The sequence below is a fragment of the Euprymna scolopes genome, chromosome 35 (assembly GCF_053919585.1).
Source record: "Euprymna scolopes isolate OS-2025 chromosome 35, ASM5391958v1, whole genome shotgun sequence".
Classification (NCBI taxonomy): Eukaryota; Metazoa; Mollusca; class Cephalopoda; order Sepiida; family Sepiolidae; genus Euprymna; species Euprymna scolopes.
The window spans coordinates 62,079,402-62,099,180 of record NC_136516.1 but is presented as its reverse complement, the minus strand read 5'-3'; the positions used below and the strand labels follow the sequence as shown (position 1 = coordinate 62,099,180).

General features: G+C 25.7%; 1 protein-coding gene across 1 annotated transcript in view; it reads right to left on the bottom strand.

Annotated features, from left to right (window-relative positions):
• Positions 1–1,234: 1,234 nt before the first annotated feature.
• The window catches only part of LOC145259881 (sodium-dependent phosphate transport protein 2A-like), a 287,103-nt gene continuing 268,558 nt past the window's right edge, over positions 1,235–19,779 (bottom strand). Inside the window, exons 8-9 of the mRNA XM_080117759.1 lie at positions 8,067–8,214; positions 1,235–2,385 (exon numbers count right to left, since the gene is read on the bottom strand). Of these exons, the coding sequence (XP_079973885.1) occupies positions 1,421–2,385; positions 8,067–8,214 (1,113 nt within the window). The 3' untranslated portion in view covers positions 1,235–1,420. The remainder of the gene's footprint in view (positions 2,386–8,066; positions 8,215–19,779) is intronic.

Here is a 19,779-nt window from a genome sequence, read left to right as displayed (position 1 = left end):
ATGTATGTATGCGTAGATCGTCGTATAACGATTTGATCACTGTCTGTCTGACGTAATGAACATTTAAATTAAAATGTTTAAAATTCAACGCTATTGAACACGATTAATGGTAGCCGAATGGATACGGCCTCCGCTAATCGAGCCAGAGATGTCTCGTGTCGCGGGGTTCGAATCGTTCGACTGGTAGTAATTGTGACACCCTGCACTGAAGAATCCCGAAAGGATGAAACACTAGTGTCTGTAGGTATTTAATTATTATAGTAAAAAAAAAAAAAAATAAATAAATATATATATATATATATATATATATATATATATATATATATATATATTCATTTTCTTCCTTTGCTAAAACAATAACTTTTTACCCCAATTCATATTAAATGTCAGTCTGGTTTATGGTGCTATTCAAAGAAGCTACAAAATGGCCTCTACCGAGGCCAGGACCATACCACAGTATTAGTAATCCTGTCACTTGATAATTATACCACAAACTGGTGATTTATTTATGTTTTTATTCATCTTTTCATTCACCAATTTAACTGCATATTTATTAACTCTTAGCGCTGTTTTTGGTATATTCCAAAGAATTTAGCAACACACACTAAACAGAAACAACACTAAAAAGTCTCTAACAATCAGTAAAAAACTTTTTGGAAAAACTGTTTTTATTTTTAATTTTGTCTTTTTACTCTATTTATATAAAATTTGTCAAAATAAAATACTTATAAGCTGTTGACTTGGGTTTCGCTGTAAGGATTTTCAGGAATATCCTGAAAGTAAGAATCAAACATATCAGGAGCAAAAATAAACACACAAAAAATAGGTGTTAACCATTAATTCTTGTGATTGGATCCATTTACCATTTAAAAATGCTGATTCATTAACATTCCAGTATCTCCTTCATGCAGAGTTAGCAAAATTGGGCATCAAATTTTGAGTTTTAAAAATTATTTTCCAGCTACTTTTGGAGTCTTCCTTAAAATATAGTGAAAGCCGGACAGAGTGAATAACTTTTTATTGCTACAATTTTAAATCTGCTTTTGTGCTGAGCATTCCAATTTTTTATAACTTTTTAAGAATGGAAATTTCACTTTTAAACACAGTTTCTACAAAAAATATTTTCATGATTTCTTTTGAAATAAAAAATGTGTAAACAGTGAAAAGAAAAATAATGAATTTTGTTAAATAAATGAGAAAAATGGATAATGACGACAACTGAAAAACACAGCGATGAAAGATGATGGTTTCACTAAGTTATGTTGTATCGTTGTTGTATTTGTCATCGATAGAGTGAAATAAAAATTTATTTCCAAATATTATACTCCTTTTTGTTTACACTGAATATGGAAGCTTGTTAGGATGCTAACAAATAAGAAACCAAACCGCTGCATAAACATGGTTAAATAATTAAAAAATGTTATAAAGTTGTAGTTTTTTGTATTAATAGAGATGTAGACCTTGAACTGACAGGGCTTCCATCTTCACTTTGACGAGAGCTAGCTGGACTGATATCACTTTGGTTAGGATATGGTGTCAACAAAACTGATGGTGGTACAGAATGGTCCAGTTTTCTTTGGCAGGATTTACAAATTCCAGTACATTTTGTTATGAACTTGTCTAAAGGTTCCAGAGAGTGCAACCAAAGGGGCAAAAAATTCCAGGTCTTCAAGAGTTTTGGTAAAAGCTTATTCTTCTTTTTCTGCAGGATATTGATGATAATAATAAAGGCAATAAGAGGTAGAATGATGACAGCTGCAGCAATCATTGCATTCGTGCCGGCCATTGAGAGCATAAAGATAAATGCCGGAAGTAAAAAGAAAGCTACTATCAAATAGAGAATGGCAAACCAACGATATTTTGCAGTTGTGTTTCCCAACTTCTTTGCAAGGTTGATTGGTATCTTGCGCATAATTGGGATTGGGTAAAAAAGAAGGATACCGCTGACGTTAAACAAAAAGTGGCAGAGTCCAATTTGTAGGGCGGCACGGAACCTGTTTCCAGAGGTTGCCATTGCAGCCAGAAGACCTGTTGCTGTTGTTCCAATATTAGAACCTAATGTTAATGGGTACATTCGCTCAATGTGGATCACACCTAGGCCGACAAGTGGAGTCAATGTAGAAGTGAATATCGAACTACTTTGGAGTATCATTGTGAGTCCAGCTCCAATAATAATAGCAACATAACCAGTAAGGAAAGAAAAGGGTTTGGGAATGTCAGAGTTTATAGTCTTTTTGAGAGCCGAAGCCACTGGGCCCTGCAACATGGAATGCAATAATCGTACCATTCCCATGAGACACAGTACAAGCAATAGCAACGATGTAGCCAAAAGGGTGGCTCCAGATATTGTGTCACTCCACTCAATGTAACTCAGCAGACAGTAACCTGCAAAGATATAGTAAGTAAAAAATCAGTTAAAATCTTGTAAAATAATTTTAAATGTTGCATTTATAATTACGTTTTAGAGCGTTTAATCAACACCATTCTAAGCTGACAGAATTGTCAGCCATATTAAAAAATAAATTTATTTTATAAAACTAATAATATGAATGTGACGAAACAAACAAAAAAAGGGATAATAAATTCACTCGTTTGCCACATTTGGTTTCTTTGTTATTATCAACAACAATCTCAAATCCTTATTTTCTGTTTTTCATTGTTAGCGAACATTTTCACACAAAAATCTGAAAGCAAAAATCTTTTCATCTCCTGTTTTTCATCCTCAAAACAAACCATAACAATGCCACATATTACTAATAAATTTATCAAAACTAAGTTCTTTTTATGTATATAAATATTGGATATTTATTTCTGCTTTTTCCAAAAATTTAACACAAAAAACTGCCAATGACATATTTTGATTTTTTCAGTAACAGCCATGCTGCTAGCTGGTAAAATTTTAGCACTATTTTTTAAGTATAAATAGCAATACACATAAAAAAAATTTAAATGGCTTAAAATATTTCAATATTGGTATATATATATATATATATATATATATAGAAAGAGCTTGATAAGCTAAGAAAGAATCTTTTTAAATTTTTAAAATCCAATTAAAATCAAGGAAGTTATGACTTTTTTTATGCCCTGCGTGTTTGGATATTTTCCCCTCATTAAGACCATATGCATTTTGTCACATTCTTTTTCAGTAAAAATGCTATAGCTTTGTTAAAACACAAGACTAAGCAACGAACTTTGCCATATAAGTGTATTTTTGTGCAAGGAATCTGAATATGCTACTGAAAATCTCCAGAAATGAATGGTTTACAAATAATCTGCAGTAAATGCACATAAATATGCTGCAATTGCTTAAAAATGCCATGTATTCATTAAAAGAAAAGAAGTTAGAGAACTCAAAGTTTAGTTGTAATGCATTTTATGTGCCAAAAACTGAAAATTGTTGGAGGTAAACGTTTTATCTGGGCTGACTTATCCGCCTGATAGTCAGAGACCCGAACCTTGGATTAACCACTAAGGAGGCTGTCCTATTAGCAGGTGCAAAGTACTGGGGCTGCTGTATTGCCATTTGGTGAATGGATTCTGGACCATGCAGAAGTTTCTGGTGGGGCCTCTCGATGCCATACTAGTGGATAATTGTTATGGCTTTACCTTTTCATGTGCTACAAAAAAAATAAAAAAATTCTTCATTTCTATTTCTCTCTTACTTTCCCTCTCTGCCCTGCTTCAGGCATATCTGTCGACCTAGTCCACAAATCCCAAAACTCCATCATGAAAAGTCTCAATAAAAAACATGATTAAACACGGAACTCCAACTTCTAATGTAGACCCCTACTACCAGGTCTACTTCTCTAACATCAGGGGTCTACGTTCTAACCTTCCAGAGGTTGAAGCCCAATTACAGGAGACTAAACCAGACATATTATTTCTAAGTGAAACTGGAATTGGACAGACCATTTCGCCAGATGAGTTTGTAATTAAAGGATCCTCTAATTTAACTTCCAAATCTGACCCCCAAGATCGCCATGGGCATGGAATATGTGCCTATATAAAAGACGGCTTTCCATGTGGTAGGGACATCTCCAGAGAAGATCCTAACTTACCCTATATGTGCTTCCGGGTTGCATTAGCTCACACTACTGCATTTATATTTACTCTGTATCGCCCCCACAACAGCAGAATTACTATTTTTAAAAGCATATCTGAGAAAATTGACCACACCCTATCACTTATCCTTCAGCTAATATTCATGTCTGTGGAGACTTCAATGTTCACAATGTGGAATAGTGAACTCACTCAAACAAAACTGATGATGAGGGGAGGTTCTGTCATGATTTCTCCATTGCTTATGACCTCACTCAGATTGTTCACAAACCCACCCGTGTTCCCGATATTGACGGCCAGTATGCAAGTCTACAAGACCTCTTTCTCACAACTTGCTCTGAATTGTGTTCAGCTTCTGTTCTGTCTCCACTTGGATCTCCCGACCACTCAGTTGTATCAGTTAAGATAAAAATAAAATGTAATATGTCTCCAGATGTACCTCTCCATCGTACAGTATATTGACACTCTATGGCTGACTGGGATAACTTCCGCACATTTATATCAGATCTACCTCTGCGTTCCATGTTTTAAAAGGTTGTGTCCTCTATAATATCAGACCTGACAGAATGGTTAATTGTAGGAATAGACCGTTTCATACCCTCGAAAAAATTCCAGCAAAAACCTAACAGCCAGCCGTGGTTCTCTCCGGAATGTGCTGCTGCCATTGCGCATAGAAATCACTTTTTTCATTGCTTCCAACATAATAGATGTATGGAAAATAAAGCCGCTTTCAGGACTGCCAGCAACCATTGTAAAAAAGTAATAAAGAACGCAAGAGAGTTGTATGCTTAGTCCGTCAAGTCCAAAGTAGCTGAGCAGAAGCTTGGTTCCTACCAGTTTTGGCAAATAGCAAACAGAATCCTGAACAGAAGTGTGTGCTCTATCCCAATTCTCATAAATGGACCTGAGGTAATCTCGTCAACATCAGACAAAGCCAAACTCTTTGCCAAGAACTTTGCAGCTAATTCTAACCTTTGCGATCAAGGCTGCCAACCTCCAATATTTCCTCCTGTATCTGAAAACATGCTATGTGATATACAAATATCTGTACATGATGTTGCGAAGCTAATCAAAAACCCTGCAAAGCAACTGGCCCTGACAGTATTCCAATTATAGTACTCAAAAAACTTCAACCAGAACTAGCGCCCATCCTTACAAAACTGTTTAAACGTTGTCTTAAGGAGAATTGCTTCTCATCACCCTGGAAAATCTCATCAGTATTTAAGAATTCAGGTGATCGCTCATCTCCCTCTCAGTACAGGCCAATAAGTTTCCTGTGCGTCATGAGTAAGTTGCTGGAATCTGTGTTAAATACAGAAGTAATCAACCATCTTAGTAAAAATAACCTTCTTAGTGACAAGCAATATGGTTTCCGTTCTGCTAGATCTACAGTAGATGTGCTTACAGTTATATCTCATAGGATTAGCGAATCTCTCGACGGAGGCTACCTTTCTAGGGCAATTGCTCTTGACATATTAAAGGCCTTTGATAGAGTATGGCATAAAGGTTTATTTCACAAGATCTCCAGCTATGATATAGCTGGAAATGTCTTCTCAATTATTAAATCATTTCTCTCTGATAGGTTCATAAGAGTAGTGCTTGATGGACAGAAATCAGAAGTTCTTAGTATTAATGCTGGTGTCCCTCAAGGGTTCATCCTGGGCCCAACTATCTTCCTGATCTATATTAATGATCTTCCGAATCATATCCTTACATCATTCGTAGACATCTATGCTGATGACACTACTATCTATGGTAGCACATCTAAGACCGTAAACGACTAAGTTCACTCAGATTTTTTCTCCTCTGATCTTGAGCAAGTGGTACAATGGAGAAAGAGGTGGCTTGTTACTTTTAATGCATCTAAAACTAAGCTTTTATCTTTACATCATTAACGCTCTGATCCCCATCTTGCATCAATTGAAATGAATGGCTCTCGTCTGGGGAGGCCTCATGTTTTGACAAGCTTCTGGGCTTGACCTTTACTCCTGATCTTAAATGGAACACATACATTAAATCCGTTGACGCTAGAAAATGGTGGGATCCTCCTATCAATCCAGTAGATATCTCACTACTGATGCAATCTCTATCTATATAAGAGCCAGGTACGTCCAAGAATGGAGTACTGTTGCTTCATCTGAGCAGGAGCTGCTAGAAAGGACTTATCCTGTCTTGATAGAGTTCAAAATAGACTTCATAGCCTTGTGGGGGATGTCCTTTTCTCTTCTCTGCAACCTCTTTCTCACAGAAGAGATGTTGCAAGTTTGTCTATGCTTTATCGGTATTTTCATGGCAGGTGCTCGGCTGAGCTCCATTCTATGGTAACCCCTAGCCAAACTTTCACAAGAAACACCCGTCTTGCAGAAAACACTATCACTAGTTTCCCCCACTCTTTATCTGTGCCTAAACCTAAGCTTAGATTCCATGAACAAAGCTTCTTTCTTAGAACTGCACGCCTATGGAATTGTCTTCCGTTTTTCTGCTTTCCAGCTGACTAAAATATGGTTGTCTTCAAGTCCAATGTAAACAAGTTTTTGATGAGCCATTCCATATAAGTTAACAAATTTACCGAATCTCTATTACTAACGGTTACTATATTGTCCAATTTCTACTGTACACTCTTTAACCCTTATCCTTGAGTGGCCTCTTGGCCTTGATAAGTGGTGATTCCTCTGTGGAAAAAAAAAAAAAAAAAAGTCGTCAACAAATGGATGAAATGCATCAGAAACTTCAACAACACTCAGGATTAGTCAACAGAAAAGGTCCAATTCTCCTTCACAACAATGCCTGAATGCACATTGCTAAACTGATCCTGCAAAAGTTGAATGAATTGGGCTACGAAACTGTAATCCGCCATACTCTCCAGACCTCCTGCCTACCGACTATCACTTTTTCAAGCATCTTGACAACTTTCTGCGTGAATAATGCTTCAAAAACCTAAGCAATATCAAAAACGCTTTCAGCGACTACATTGCCATCAGAACACAAGAGTTTTACGTTACTGGCATGAATACACTTGTTTTGCGTTGGCAAAAGTGTGTTTATCCTGATGGTGCTTATTTCGATCAATAAATTTTGGTTTGAGCCAAGATATACTCATCTGAATTTAAAAGTTAAAAACTGTGAGAATTTTCTTGTCAACTTGATATTTGCTGAGATTCAAGGAAATTGTTGAAACTCTAGTCTGTAGTGGAATGGGGCTGAAATTGGACATTCAATGCTGCCAAGACTAAGCTGATTCCCTTCAATAATTATAAGAAACCTTCTCAACCACTGATTGTCATGGCCAATGATACACTGCCTGAAAGTACTTCCTTTAAGTTCCTAGGCTTAACATTCACAAACAACATGAACTGGGACAAATACATCGAAGCTACTGCAGCAAAAATGGGCTCTCTCTACTGTGCTAGATGGTTAGTATCCCATATCTCGACAAAGCCACTATTCGCCCATGCATGGAATATTGTTTTCACATTTGGGCTGGTGCATCTGCTACTAGTCTCTTGCTTTTAGACAGGATTAAAAAAAGAGTTTCCAACATAATAGGTTCTGCACTGTTGGCCAAACTCTAACCTCTGTCTCATCGACAAAATGTGGCATCCTTGTGCCTCTTTTACAAGACCTTAATTATTAAATGCTTGGACGAACTTAAAGCACTAGTACCCCCTCAATGTAAATATTCCCGACAAACTTAACAACCAGCAAAATCCCACCCTACACTTTAGAGATCCTAGACTTCAAACTACTAGACTTTGGAATTCTCTCCCAAGCCCAGAACAGACATCTTGCTGCCCAACAACCTACATAGTATCCCTGCAAATTTGATCATAAATAGTAACCCCTTACAACTTAGTGGCGCTGTGCTGAGTTTGGGGTGAAAAACAGTAAAAAACAAAAAAAAATATTAACATCATTTCTTTTTGCCAGAATTTAAAAAATCAAGCCAAGACAGTTTTTAATAAAAAAAAATATCATCTTATTATACCCAAAATATTTATACTCACATTTTTCTGAATTCGTTTCAACTGAAACGTTATCCATGCGTGTCACATTCTGCAAAGAACTGACAACCGTTCCGTTGACGACAGTTGAGAAATTCTGTTCTTGTGTCACATTTTGAAGGACAGTTGATATTTTATATTTACACCAAATCTAAAAATAAGAAGCAAAGATGACAGTAAAAAGATTCCCATACTTTGCTGGGTAAAATTAGTTTCTATATAAAATAATCTTCAAACTATTCATAAAGAAATGTTTAGTATTGATGCTGCACATTTTATGTTGGTTTCTATTTATTTATTCATCATTATCTATTCATAATTATCTATTCATTATTATTTATTCATTATCAGCAATTCATTATTCATCAAGAAATGTTTAGTGCTGATGCTGATATTTTATGTTTGTATCTATTTATTTATTCATTATTATCTATGAATCATTATCTATGAATAATTATCTATGAATCATTATAATCTATTCATTATAATCTATTCATTATAATCTATTCATTATTATCTATTCATCATTATCTATTGATTATTAGCAATTAATTATCCACCAAGAAATGTTTAGTGTTGATGCTGACATTTTATGATTGTGTCTATTTATTTATTTATTAATTATTACCTATGAATCATTATCTATTCATCATTATCTATTCATCATTATCTATTCTTTATTATCGATTCATCATTATTAATTCATTATTATCTATTCATCATTATTAATTAATTATTATCTATTCATCATCATCTATTAATCATTATCTATTCATTATTATCTATTCATAATTATCCATTAATCCTTATCTATTCCTCATTATCTATTCTTTATTATCAATTCATCTTTATCTATTCATTATTATTTATTCATCATTATCAATTCATTATTATCTATTCATCATTATCAATTCATTATTATCTATTCATCATTATCTATTCATCATTATCTATTACTTATTATCTATTCATTATTATCAATTCATCATTATCTATTCATCATTATCTATTCCTCATTATCAATTCATCATTATCTATTCATTATTATAAATTCATTATTATCTATTCATCATTATCTATTCCTCATTATCAATTCATCATTATCTATTCATCATCATCTATTCATCATTATCTATTCATCGCTTATTCATCATTATCAATTCATTATTATCAATTAATCATTATCTATTCATCATTATCAATTCATTATTATCTGTTCATCATTATCTATTCATCGTTTATTCATCATTATCTATTAATTATTATCTATTCATCATTATCTATTCATTATCTATTCATCATTATCTATTCATTATTATCTATTAATCATTATCTATTCATTATTATCTATCAATTATTATCTATTCATTATATTCTATTCATTTTTATCTATTCATTATTATCTATTCATCATTTATTCATCATTATCTATTCATCATTATCTATTCATCATTATCTATTCATTATAATCTATTCATTATTATCTATTCATCATTATCTATTCATTATTGTCTATTCTTTATTATCTATCAATCATTATCTATTCATCATTATCTATTCATTATTATCTATTAATCATTATCTATTCATTTTTATCTAATCATTATTATCAATTCATCATTATCTATTCATCATTATCAATTAATTATTATCTATTCATCATTATCTATTCATGGTTTATTCATTATTATCTATTCATTATTATCTATTCATTATAATCTATCCATCATTATCTATTCATTATTATCTATTAATTATTATCTATTCATCATTATCTATTCATTATTATCTATTCATCATTATCTATTCATCATTATCTATTAATTATTATCTATCCATCATTATTATCTATTCATCATTATCTATTCATGGTTTATTCATTATTATCTATTCATTATTATCTATTCATTATAATCTATCCATCATTATCTATTCATTATTATCTATTCATCATTATCTATTCATTATTATCTATTCATCATTATCTATTCATCATTATCTATTAATTATTATCTATCCATCATTATTATTTATTCATCATTATCTATTCATTATTATCTATTAATTATTATCTATTCATCATTATCTATTCATTTTTATCTATTCATTATTATCTATTCATCATTATCTATTCACTATTATCTATTCATCATTATCAATTCATCGTTTATTCATCATTATCTATTAATCATTATCAATTCATCGTTTTTTTATCATTATCAATTCATTATTATCATTTCATTATTATCAATTCATCATGATCTATTCATCATTATAAATTCATTATTATCTATTCATCGTTTATTCATCATTATCTATTCATTATTATCTATTCATCATTATCTATTCATTATTATCTATTCATCATTATCCATTCATTAGTATCTATCCATCATTATCTATCCATCATTATCTATTCATCATTATCTATTCATTATTATCTATTCATCATTATCTATTCATTATTATCTATTCATTATTATCTATTCATCATTATCTATTCATCATTATCTATTCATTATTATCTATTAATAATATCCTATTACTTATTATTTTATCATCATTATCTATTCATCATTATCTATTCATTATTATCGATCCATCATTATCTATTCATCATTATCTATTCATCATTACCTATTCATCATTATCAATTCATCATTATCAATTCATTATTATCTACTCATCATTATCTATTCATTATTATCTATTCATCATTATCTATTCATCATTATCAATTCATCATTATCTACTATTAATAATCTATTCATTATTATCTATTCCTCATTATTAATTCATTATTATCTATTTATCATTATCAATTCATTATTATCTATTCATCATTATCAATTAATTGTTATCTATTCATTATTATTAATTCATTATTATCTATTTATCATTATCTTTTCATTATTATCTATTCATCATTATCTATTCATTATTATTAATTTATCATTATCTATTCATCATTATCAATTCATCATTATCTATTCATAATTATCTATTCATCATTATCTATTCATTATTATCAATTCATCATTATCTATTCATCATTATCTATTCATCATTATCAATTAATCATTATCTATTCATTATTATCTATTCATCATTATCGATTCATCGTTTATTAATCATTATCTAATCATTATTATCTATTCATTATTATCTATTCATTCTTACTTATTCATCATTATCAACTCATCATTATCTATTCATCATTATCTATTAAAAATTATCTATTCATCATTATCTATTCATTATTATCAATTCCTCATTATCAATTCATTATTATCTATTCATCATTATCTATTCTTTATTATCAATTCATCATTATCTATGCATAATTATCTATTAATCGTTTATCATCATTATCTATTCATTATTATCTATTCATTATTATCTATTCATCATTATCAATTCATCATTATTTATTCATCATTATCAATTTATTATTATCTATTCATCATTATCTATTAAGAATTATCTATTCATCATTATCTATTAATCATTATCAATTCATTATTATCTATTCATTATTATCTATTCATCGTTTATTCATCATTATCTATTCATCATTATCTATTCATCATTATCTATTCATCGTTTATTCATCATTATCAATTCATTATTATCTATTCATCATTATCAATTCATTATTATCTATTCATCATTATCTATTCATCGTTTATTCATCATTATCTATTAATCATTATCTATTCATCATTATCTATTCATTATTATCTATTCATCACTATCTATTTATTATTATCTATGCATCATTATCTATTAATCATTATCTCTTCATTATTATCTATCCATTATTATCTATTCATTATTATCTATTCATTTAATCTATTCATTATTATCTATTCATCATTATCTATTCATCGTTTATTCATCATTATCTATTCATTACTATCTATTCATCATTATCTATTCATTATTATCTATTCATTATTTTATATTCATTATTATCTATTCCTTATTATCTATTCATCATTATCTATTCATAATTATCTATCATTATTATCTATTCATCATTATCTATTCATTATTATCTATTAATTTTTATCTATTCATTATTATCAATTCACCATTATCTATTCTTCATTATCAATTCCTTATTATCTATTCATCATTATCTATTCATCGTTTATTCATTATTATCTATTCATTATTATCTATTCATTATTATCTATCCATCATTATCTATTCATTATTATCTATTCATTATTATCTATTCATCATTATCTGTTCATTATTATCTATTAATTATTATCTATTATTATTATCTATTCATCATTATCTATTAATTATTATCTATTAATTATTATCTATTAATCACTATCTATTAATTTTTATCTATTCATTATTATCTTTTCATCATTATCTATTCATCGTTTTTTCATCATAATCAATTCATTATTATCATTTCATTATTATCAATTAATCATGATCTATTCATCATTATCAATTCATTATTATCTATTCATCGTTTATTCATCATTATCTATTCATTATTATCTATTCATCATTATCTATTCATTATTATCTATTAATCATTATCTATTCATTAGCATCTATTCATTATTATGTATCCATCATTATCTATCCATCATTATCTATTCATCATTATCTATTCATTATTATATATTCATCATTATCTATTCATTATGATCTATTCATTATTATCTATTAATTATTATCTATTCATCATTATCTATTCATCATTATCTATTCATTATTATCTATTAATTATTATCTATTCATTATTATTTTATCATCATTATCTATACATCATTATCTATTAATTATTATCTATTCATCATTATCTATTCATCATTATCTATTCATCATTATCAATTAATCATTATCAATTCATTATTATCTACTCATCATTATCTATTCATTATTATCTATTCATAATTATCAATTCATCATTATCTACTCATAATAATCTATTCATTATTATCTATTCCTCATTATCAATTCATTATTATCTATTTATCATTATCAATTCATTATTATCTATTAATCATTATCAATTCATTATTATCTATTAATTATTATTAATTCATTATTATCTATTTATCATTATCTTTTCATTATTATCTATTCATCATTATCCATTCATTATTATCTATTCATTATTAATAATTCATCATTATCTATTCATTATTATCTATTCATCATTATCAATTCATCATTATCGGTTCATAATTATCTATTCATAATTATCTATTCATCATTATCTATTCATTATTATCAATTCATCATTATCTATTCATCATTATCAATTAATCATTATCTATTTATTATTATCTATTAATCATTATCGATTCATCGTTTATTCATCATTATCTATTAATCATTATCTATTCATTATTACCTATTCATCATTATCAACTCATCATTATCTATTCATAATTATCTTATCATCATTATCAATTAATCATTATCAATTCATTCTTATCTATTCATCATTATCAATTCATTATTATCAATTCATCATTATCTATTCATCATTATCTATTCTTTATTATCTATTCATTATTATCAATTCATCATTATCAATTCATCATTATTAATTCATAATTATCTATTGTTTATTATCTATTGTTTATTATCTATTAATTATTATCAATTCATCATTATCTATTAATCATTATCTATTCATTATTATCTATTCATTATTATTAATTCATCATTATCTATTCTGTATTATCTAATCCTTATTATCAATTCATCATTATCTATTAATCCTTATCTATTCATCATTATCAATTCATAATTATCTATTCTTCATTATCTATTCATTATTATCAATTCATCACTATTAATCCATTATTATCTATTCATCATTATCAATTCATTATTATCTATTTTTTATTATCTATTAATCATTATCTATTCATCATTATCAATTCATTATTATCTATTCATCATTATCTATTCATTATTATCTATTACTTATTATCTATTCATCTTTATCTGTTCATCATTATTAATTGATTATTATCTATTTATCATTATCTATTCATTATTATCTATTCATTATTATCTATTCATTATTAGCTATTCATCATTATCTATTGATTATAATCTATTGATTATTATCTATTCATTATTATCTATTTATCATTATCAATTAATCATTATCAATTCATTATTATCTATTCATCATTATCAATTCATTATTATCTATTCATCATGTATTCATAATTATCTATTCATAATTATCTATTCATCATTATCTATTCATAAGTATCTATCCATCATTATCTATTGATCGTTTATTCATCATTATCTATTAATTATTATCTATTCATCATTATCTATTCATCATTATCTATTCATTATTATCTATTCATTATTATTTAATCATCATTATCTATTCATTATTATCTATCCATAATTATCTATTCATCATAATCTATTAATCATTATCAATTCATCATTATCAATTCATTATTATCTACTCATCATTATCTATTCATCATTATCTATTCATTATTATCTATTAATTATTATCTATTCATTATTATTTTATCATCATTATCTATTCACCATTATCTATTAATTATTATCTATTCCTCATTATCTATTCATCATTATCAATTCATTATTATCCACTCATCATTATCTATTCATCATTATCTATTCATCATTATCAATTCATCATTATCTACTCATAATAATCTATTCATTATTATCTATTCATTATTATCTATTCCTCATTATCAATTCATTATTATCTATTTATCATTATCAATTCATTATTATCTATTAATCATTATCTATTAATTATTATTAATTCATTATTATCTATTTATCATTATCTTTTCATTATTATCTATTCATCATTATCCATTCATTATTAATAATTCATCATTATCTTTTCTATTATTATCTATTCATCATTATCAATTCATCATTATCGGTTCATAATTATCTATTCATAATTATCTATTCATCATTATCTATTCATTATTATCAATTCATCATTATCTATTCATCATTATCAATTAATCATTATCTATTTATTATTATCTATTCATTATTATCTATTCATTATTATCTATTAATCATTATCGATTCATCGTTTATTCATCATTATCTATTCATTATTATCTATTCATTATTACCTATTCATCATTATCAACTCATCATTATCTATTCATCATTATCTATTCATCATTATCAATTAATCATTATCAATTCATTATTATCTATTCATTATTATCAATTCATCATTATCTATTCATCATTATCAATTCATCATTATCTATTCTTTATTATCTATTCATTATTATCAATTCATCATTATCAATTCATCATTATTAATTCATAATTATCTATTGTTTATTATCTATTCATTATTATCAATTCATCATTATCTATTAATCATTATCTATTCATTATTATCTATTGATTATTATTAATTCATCATTATCTATTCTGTATTATCTAATCCTTATTATCAATTCATCATTATCTATTAATCCTTATCTATTCATCATTATCAATTCATAATTATCTATTCTTCATTATCTATTCATTATTATCAATTCATCACTATTAATCCATTATAATCTATTCATCATTATCAATTCATTATTATCTATTTTTTATTATCTATTAATCATTATCTATTCATCATTATCAATTCATTATTATCTATTCATCATTATCTATTACTTATTATCTATTCATCTTTATCTGTTCATCATTATTAATTTATTATTATCTATTTATCATTATCTATTCATTATTATCTATTCATTATTATCTATTCATTATTAGCTATTCATCATTATCTATTGATTATAATCTATTGATTATTATCTATTGATTATTATGTATTTATCATTATCTATTGATTATTATCTATTAATCATTATCTATTTATTATTATCTATTCATCATTATCTATTCATCATTATCTATTCATTATTATCTATTCATTATTATTAATTCATTATTATCTATTAATTATTATTTATTCATCATTATCATCCATTCATTATCATCTATTGATTATTATCTATTGATTATTATTTATTGATTATTATCTATTCATTATTATCTGTTCATCATTATCTATTCATTATTATCTATTCATTATTATCTATTCATTTTTATCTATTCATTATTATCTATTCATCATTATCTATTCATCATTATCTATTCATTATTATCAATTCATCATTATCAATTCATCGTTTATTCATCATTATCTATTCATTATTATCTATTAATCATTATCTATTCATCGTTTATTGATCATTATCAATTCATTATTATAATTTAATTATTATCAATTCATAATGATCTATTCATCATTATCAATTACATTATTATCTATTCATCATGTATTCATAATTATCTATTCATAATTATCTATTCATCATTATCTATTCATTAGTATCCATCCATCATTATCTATTCATCGTTTATTCATCATTATCTATTAATTATTATCTATTCATCATTATCTATTCATCATTATCTATTCATTATTATCTATTCATTATTATTTAATCATCATTATCTATTCATTATTATCTATTCATCATAATCTATTAATCATTATCAATTCATCATTATCAATTCATTATTATCTACTCATCATTATCTATTCATTATTATCTATTCATTATTATCTACTCATAATAATCTATTACCTATTATCTATGCATTATTATCTATTCATCATTATCATTTCATCATTATCTATCAATCATTATCAATGCATTATTATCTATTCATCATTATCTATTAATCATTATCTATTCATCATTATCTAGTCATTATTATCTATTCATCATTATCTATTCATTATAATCTATTAATTATTATCAATTCATTATTATCTATACATCATTATCTATTCATCATTATCTATTAATCATTATCTATTCATTATTATCAATTCATGATTTTCAATTCATTATTATCTATTCATCAGTATCTATTCATTTTTATGTATTCATCATTATGTATTAATTATTATGTATTTATCATTATCTAATCATTATTATGTATTTATCATTATCTATGCATTATTATTTATTCATTATTATCTATTCATCATTATTTATTCATTATTATATATTCATTATTATCTATTCATTATTATCTATTCATTATTATCAATTCATCATTATCTTTTCATCATTATCTTTCATTATTATCTATCCATTATTATCTTTTCATTAATATCAATTCATTATTATCTTTAATTATTATCTATCCATTATTATCTTTTCATTAATATCAATTCATCATTATCTATTCATCATTATCAATTCATTATTATCTATTCATCATTATCTATTCCTTATTATCTATTCATCGTGTATTCATCATTATCTATTCATTATTATCTATTCATCATTATCTATTCATCATTATCTATTCATCATTATCTATTCATCATTATCTATTCATCATTATCTATTCATCATTATCTATTCATCATTATCTATCCATCATTATAAATTCATCATTATCAATTCATCATTATAAATGCATTATTATCTATTCATCATTATCTATTCATTATTATCAATGCATCATTATCTATTCATCATTATCAATTCATTATTATCTATTCATCATTATCTATTCATCATTATCTATTCATCATTATCCATTGATTATTATCTATTAATCATTATAATTTCATCATTATCTATTCATCATTATCTATCCATCATTATCAATTCATCATTATGAATCCATTATTATCTATTCATCATTATCTATTAATTATTATCAATTCATCATTATCTATTCATCATTATCGATTCATTATTATCTACTCATCATTATCTATTCATTATAATCTATTAATTATTATCAATTCATTATTATCTATACATCATTATCTATTCATTAATATCTATTAATCATTATCTATTCATTATTATCTATTCATAATTATCAATTCATAATTTTCAATTCATTATTATCTATTAATCAGTATCTATTCATTATTATGTATTAATTATTATGTATTCATCATTATGTATTCACTATTATGCATTTATCATTATCTAATCATTATTATGTATTTATCATTATCTATTCATTATTATCTATTAATCATTATTTATTCATTAAAGATATATTCATTATTATCTATTCATCATTATCTATTCATTATTATCTATTCATTATTATCAATTCATCATTATCTATTCATCATCATCTATTCATCATTATCTATTCATTATTATCTATTCATCATTATCTATTCATAATTATCTATTCATCATTATCTATTCATCATTATCTATTCATTATTATCTATATATCATTATCTATTAATTATTACCCATTCATTATCATCTATTAATCATTATCTATTCATTATTATAAATTCATTATTATCTATTCATCATTATCTATTCATCGTTTATTCATCATTATCTATTCATTATTATCTATTCATCATTATCTATTCATCATTATCTATTCATTATTATCTGTTCATTATTATCTATTTATTATTATATATTCATTATTATCTATTTATTATTATTTATTAATTTTTATGTGTTCATTATTATCTATTCATCATTATCCATTAATCATTATCTATACATCATTATCTATTCGTCAGTATCTATTCATTATTATCTTTTTATTATTATCTATTCATCATTATCTATTGAATATTATCTATTAATTAATGTCTATTCATTATTATGTATTCATCATTATCTATTCATTATTATCTATTCATCATTATCTATTCATTATTATCTATTCATCATTATCTATTCATTATTATCTACTCATCATTATCTATTGATTATTATTATTCCTCATTATCTATTCATTATTATCTATTCATCATTATCTATTACTTATTATCTATTAATCATTATCTATTTATTATTATCTATTCATCATTATCTATTTATTATTATCTATTCATCATTATCTATTCATCATTATCTATTCATCATTATCTATTCATAATTATCTATTCATTATTACGTATTTATTATTTTCTATTCATCATTATCTATTCATCATTATCTATTCGTCATTATCTATTGATTATTATCTATTGATTATTATCTATTGATTATTATCTATTGATTATTATGTATTCGTTATTATCTATTCATAATTATCTATTCATCATTATCTATTCATCATTATCTATTCATCAATATCTATTCATTATTATCTATTAATTATTATCTATTAATTATTATCTATTCATTATTATCTATTCATTATTATCTATTCATTATTATCTATTCATCATTATCTATTGAATATTATCTAATTATTATTATGTATTCATCATTATCTATTTATCATTATCTATTCATTATTATCTATTAATCATTATCTATTCATCATTATCTATTCATTATTATCTATTCATCATAATCTATTCATCATTATCTATTCATCATTATCTATTCATACTTATCTATTCATCATTATCTATTCATTATTATCTATTCATATTTATCTAGTCATCATTATCTATTCATTGTTATCTATTCATTATTATCTATTCATCATTATCTATTCATTATTATCTATTCACAATTATCTATTTATTATTATCTAGTCATCATTATCAATTTATTATTATCTATTCATCATTATTAATTCATTATTATCTATTCATCATTATCTCTTCATTATTATCAATTCATTATTATCTGTTCATCATCAACAATTCATC